This window comes from Cibotium barometz, chromosome 20 (genome assembly GCF_041138505.1).
Source record: "Cibotium barometz isolate CiBa-2024 chromosome 20, ASM4113850v1, whole genome shotgun sequence".
Classification (NCBI taxonomy): Eukaryota; Viridiplantae; Streptophyta; class Polypodiopsida; order Cyatheales; family Cibotiaceae; genus Cibotium; species Cibotium barometz.
The window spans coordinates 36,348,932-36,355,024 of NC_141065.1; the positions used below are offsets into that span (position 1 = coordinate 36,348,932).

Sequence of the window (6,093 nt, forward strand, 5' to 3'; positions counted from 1 at the left end):
CTTGCTGAATGCACCTCTTCAACTATATGGTAGTTCTCCTCTTTGCATGGGACTACAACTCTTATAAGTTTAACAACTTGAACCAAGCATTACAGGTGAGGGACACAGCCCTAAGGTGAAGACTAAAGTGAAACTTAGGTGTCAAATTAATTAATGGCCGGTTGTCGCCACACATCATCTCTTGAGACTAAGAGAGCACTCATTAACCCACTACCTTTGTGTTTGAGTACATATGTGTTCCTCAAATTTAAACAAATGGGGAGCCCTTACTTTGTGGAGATTTCAGCTCAAGGGAGATAGAGACTCACTATATAATTGATCAATAATATAGGAGACTCGGTATATATAATTAGTGTTGCATATTCACGCATACCTTGAGTGCTACTATATATATTTAGCGTTGCATATTGACCTATACCTTGAGTGCTGCATTACGTTTAATTAATTATTTCAAAGAAAATTTATTTACTAAACTCCCTAACTTTGCAGAGAACTAAGTTCAATTAATTGGTTCAAAAGAAATAAAACTCAATATAATATCCGCTTCCCTTACTTTACTGAGAATTAAGTTCCATTAATTTCTTGAAAGGAAATATAAGAGAGTCAAAATAATATATAATGAGTGCTGCTTCCCTTACTTTGCTGACTAATATATAATTATTAGTGAGTTCTCCACAAAGTAAGGGTTTCCCATTTTTTACAATCTGAGGAACACGCACGTACTCAAACCTGGAATTCTCTAAGCTAGTGGATTGATGAGTGCTCAGTACTCAAACCTGGAATTCTTTAAGCTAGTGGATTGATGGGCGCTCAAGAGATGATGCGTGACCTCTCATGTGCAACCTTCGTGCGATAATGCCGAGATGGTGAACAATTATCGAAAGAAATGGATGTAAAGGCTGCGGACTCTGCTATAAAATGGGGAAGATATTGCTCATGGGTTTGCGCATAAGCTAGTGTGCTTAAGGCTTTTTCTCTTGCAGATCAAAAAATGGCTCGTGTGAAAGGCATGCTCTTGGTCGCGAGTGTGGCGTTGTTGGTGGTAGTGATGGTGGGCAGCAACGAGCTTGGGCAGGCAAAAGGTGATGGAGGAGAGGAGGACGAGGGTCTGATTTACAAAGGTCCAGTAAAAGTGCCTGGACGTAAGGGAAACGGTTCAAGAATAGTTGGTCCTGGAAAAGGTCCTAGACGGCCAGGAATAGGTCCAGGATGGCCAGGTCGAACAGGTCCGGGAGGAGGTCAGGCTCCCCTCCCTCCTGAAGGAGGAGGACCAGCCGCTGGAAGGGCTGGAGGTAAGGGGCGGCGTACTGTCATAATTGGTCCTGGAATAGGTCCAGGATTGCCAGGTCGAAGAGGTCCGGGAGGAGGTCAGGCTCCCCTCCCTCCTGAAGGAGGAGGACCAGCCGCTGGGAATAATGGACCCGGTGATGAGGGAGATGATGTAGGTCCGGGAGGAGGTCAGGCTCCTCTCCCTCCTGAAGAAGGAGGAGGAGCCGACGCGGGGGGTGATGGACCCGCCGATGGGGGTGATGACGAAGGAGGCGCAGACGCTGGGGGTGACACACCCGGTGACGAGGGCGATGATGAAGGAGGCGCAGATGCTGGAGATGACGGGCCTGGTGACGAGGGTGACGATGGAGGTGGACCAGAAGCTGGGGATGACGGACCCGGCGATGCGGGTGATGATGAAGGAGGCGCAGACGCTGGGGGTGACGGACCCGGTAACGAGGGCGATGATGAAGGAGGCGGAGACTCTGCGGATGACGGGACTGGTGACGATGGTGATGATGGAGCCGGTGCAGACTCTGGGGATGACGGATCCGGCGATGAGGGAGATGCGGATGATGGACCCGGCGACGATGTAGGTCCGGCATCAGACGGGACCTAGATGGCACGGATTAGGTCCTCACGTATGTATGCAGCTAGCCTTTCTAGCACTCTTATTTTTTATCCAACTAGCACTTTTCTTTCTCACGTCTGATTTCTTGGTGACTTCTTGTGATGCAGCTTCGCTTCATGTCAACTTGGCATCCCCATGTGCTGCAAACTTATCCCAACAATAGTAGTTACTTTAATATCTTTCTTCACGTTAATTACTGGTGTGTTACAAAGTTGTAAAGGAGTTGTAGTAATGCGCTTCTACTTTTATGTTCCATACCACTATATGCAACCCACAAGAGCTTTTGTATGTGTAAGCCTTTTGCTAAATAAAAACAGCACATGTTAGAATTATATTCCATGTATCTCCTCCCCCCTCTCCCTATTTCTCTTCACATATTTGATCTACAAAAATGCTATGAAATCAGGGAAAAGATTAAAGAAAGCTACAAAAGGACAAAAACGCTATGAGAGCTACAAAAGGACAAAAACACTATGAGATCATGAAAAGATTAAAGAAAGCTCCATTGACACCTACAAAAGCCCAAAAAAGCTATGATTTAAAAAAGCAAAACGAGAAATCAAAATGTGAATTATATTTGTGTTTCCATGTGTGTGTGTATGCACACACACACGCATGAGAGAGAGAGAGAGAGAGAGAGAGAGAGAGAGAGAGAGAGATACAATAAATAATAAGCTTAATGCCAACATGATCACAAGGAAAATAAGTAAATAGAAAACTAATCATAATGAAATCAAGAAAATCCATATCTGTGCAATATAAACATTGTTCTTAGCAATGTAGCTACAATCAAGGTAACCAAAACTCTACTTTTACAGAAAGGAAAAGAGATTAGTCTCAAAAGTGCAATTGAAATAAAGAGATTAGTCTCAACAGTGCAATGGAAAGAAAGGTACCCAAAGCCCTAACATTGTCAAAAGCAAAACACTACCTTTGGAAAAAGCAAAAGTAAAGACGAGGGTAAAAATTAGTGGCCCAAAGGCTATTTTAAAGGGTGTTTCGAAATGGTTGGGCTATTTTTCATGTTCTTTTTGAAAATTTATTCACCCAAAAATATGCATATCTACCACACATCCAGGTCTAACTTTAGCCCAATAATATACATATCTACCACACATCCAGGTCTAACTTTAGCCCAATAATATACATATCTACCACACATAAGAGTCTACTTTAACCCAATCAAGCACTTGAATAACAAACGAAGAGCCATATAGAAAGTCATATAGTTTAATATTTAATATTTCAATAGACTAAAATGCCTTTACAAAGGCTTTTGGGAATCTCCCTAATATGGAATTTCCTTGTTTGTAAACAGGGAGAAAATCCCTTTAATTTAGCCTTAGTTTAACAATTAGATCGCCACCAGTTATGGTCTCATCGTGTGGCTAGAAAGTTGACCTTTGAGACCCAAAATCCCTAATAAACTACATGCACTAAAAAGTTAGGGCTTCTTCACGCATTCATCTTAGCGAACAGTTTGAATTATTTTCCTCTTTGGGCATGCGATCTACTAAAATCGAACCGGTGACGATGATTCTCACTCCCTTAGGCTCACGATTATGCATTTTGTATACCCTGAGATCTTTGAAAGGTCCCTCAATTATGCCCTTCTTTCTCTATGTTTTTCGCCTCTTTGTATAGGAGTTTTCTCTCATAAATAATGGCTCTAATTCAATGTATGTGCAATAGTGTATTTACAGAACTTTTGCCTTACGATCAGAGAAATTATGGGTGAAAATAATTACCTCTTGGGATGTAAAATGAAAAGTTATGTTTTCTATTTAGCATGGTCTCTTGTCACGCAGGTACTCCCTAATGTCTGAGTTTATTGCACCTATAATGGGCTTCTTTGTTTAGATCTTGGAAATCATGATTTACCTATGTATATTACAAAATCAATAATGCATAGAATATTTTCTATATTCTACCTAAGCAAAGGTTTCTTCTCCTCTTCTCTATGTAATGTGCACCTTGACGTACCCTTGGGTTAAGTTTAAACTTGCAACCACTGAAGCTCTGAATCCATTCATTTGAGCATCTCATTATGTTATGCATGCCTTAAGGCCTTGCATTCACTTCAGTTATGACTCTACTCTTCTAATTAGATTCTACGAGATATTATGCTTATAATGGTAAACACACTATAACGTGTCGGGGACATAGCAATGTTTCCTAGCAGTGTTTATTTATTTGGGATGTCAGGGATCCCACTCACTACCACGAAACAAAATGTTGGTGCCCAGCAACGAAATTTTGCTATTGGGCAGCACTTACAGCAACGAATTTTCACAGCAGTGCTCATAGTAGCGCTTTTTTGCTGCTCATTAGCAGTGAAATATCACTGCTAAGTCTCATTTCGCTCCTGTGTAACGAAAATAACGACGAGATTATGCTGCTATTTTTACTGCATTAAATTTCAGAGAGTTGTTGGATGCTGAATATAAGTTAAAAATGTCACATACACACAGAAAATGATTTATAGTTTTTAAAAAATATCCATCAAAACTCGTGGAGCCATGTTTCGAGCAAAAAAAAAAAAAGATATTTGAAATATTTTGAGAAGCCAAACATTGTCAAAATCATGATTATATTCCATCTTGTATAAATCCATATGTGTTGCTTCATCAATGTCTATATCAAATGGAAGCTCAATGGAAAAGATAGGGTTCCATATTAATATCACTATCATGGTCCAATGAAGCATTGTCATGATTCATATGTGACTCATTATCTCCTTTGGATTGATGTTCCTCATGCTCTTGATCAGTCCTCTCCAAAATGTTTTCTTCATCGTCTTCTTCCAATGAGTCAATTTAAGGTAGTACTGGCACCTCATCCAAAGATTCGACCTCCACATCTCAATCTTGAAAGATGATATGTTTTGAACGAGGAAAAACTTGTATAATATACCACCACTTTGGATCAATTCGATCGACATGAAACACAACCTAATATCACATAGCAATGGGGTTATACTTTTATTATACTATATCAAGATTTAATTTGGGATTGGTTGGGTTACTAACCTGTTGATAGTGTTGAGGTAGTAGGAAAATATCTTTCTTATCATTCCAAAAATTGGTGGAATGTATTTGAAAGAACCCATTTGGATGTTTCTTCATGGTTTCTTGAGAACCTATATACATCACCTTGAACCATTTGACATCAAAGATGAATAGACTAAATGCTCTAAATACAACCTCAAGAATATCTTGAATAGTTCCACAATATTCAAGATTGTCCTCTATGCCATTGGGATCATGTCTCCTTGGTCGACTTTCTTGCTCAAAAGCTATCATCACACTACAATCAAATGTTTTTCTTTTAGAATCCACACGCTCTATGGGAAAGTACCTTCCCTCTGACCATATTTCATTATATAGTTGGTACTAACATTAAACAAAAGCATGACATTTACTATAAGGCAATAAACAAGGTATATACATGACACAGAGATGAAGAATGTACTTACTTGAGGGTCACATCCTCTTGCATACTCATGCTCTTCTCTTGTTGATCATCTCTCCATTTTGCGATGCCATCGATATTTCTATACAAAGCCATTCTATATCGATCACGTTTGGTAGAGGTTCTAAGCTGGGCGGGAATGGCAAGCATCTATTTGCTCTTCTGAAAGCTCTTCTCTCATCCTTTTGTCTATTGATTGCATCCTTGCATCTCTCAATCCACTTCTCCACATGATGGGACTATTTAGAATGCAAAATGTATTCACCTTGTGGGCGTAATGCCTCACCCAATCTTCCTTGCCTTGCTTTTCCCTCAGGCACATTAGTGATTAAGCGGTCATTCTCCTCATTGCTCCACAATCGTGGCATGGAAGGATCTATGCGAGATAGATGTTTTGAGATATACACAACATACTTTTACATTAACCATCCCTCTGCCATGCTTGCTTTTGGCCTAGCTCTTTGTCTCACAAAGTACTGTAAGGTTTTTATTAACCTTTTAAGAAAAAAAATCCATCAAACATAAACAACACCACACAATGCTACTTCATCAGCTAAATACACCACAAGATGCAATTGACTAGTGAGAATTGTTCTAGAAAAGTTGTCCTCGATCATACACACCACATCAATAGCATTGAGACGAGCCATCTCATTGGATGTAGGATCTATCTACTTTAAGGATATGTACCTACATACGACTCAGCAATCTTGTGTAGTATT

The 6,093-nt window shown here is 40.0% G+C and overlaps 1 protein-coding gene across 5 annotated transcripts; it reads left to right on the top strand.

Moving 5' to 3' along the window:
* Window positions 1-661: 661 nt before the first annotated feature.
* LOC147627832 (uncharacterized) lies at window positions 662-2,232 on the top strand. 5 transcript variants are annotated; one of them, XM_086814807.1, is made up of 3 exons: window positions 662-1,640; window positions 1,695-1,910; window positions 2,008-2,232. In XM_086814807.1, the coding sequence occupies exons 1-2, from the start codon at window positions 992-994 to the stop codon at window positions 1,886-1,888; spliced, it is 843 nt and encodes a 280-aa protein (XP_086670933.1). In that variant the 5' UTR covers window positions 662-991; the 3' UTR covers window positions 1,889-1,910; window positions 2,008-2,232. The 5 variants fall into 5 exon arrangements, with proteins under 5 accessions (XP_086670933.1, XP_086670931.1, XP_086670932.1 ...); XM_086814806.1 differs by having other exon boundaries at window positions 666-1,457; window positions 1,491-1,910; XM_086814805.1 differs by having other exon boundaries at window positions 665-1,902.
* Window positions 2,233-6,093: the final 3,861 nt, after the last annotated feature.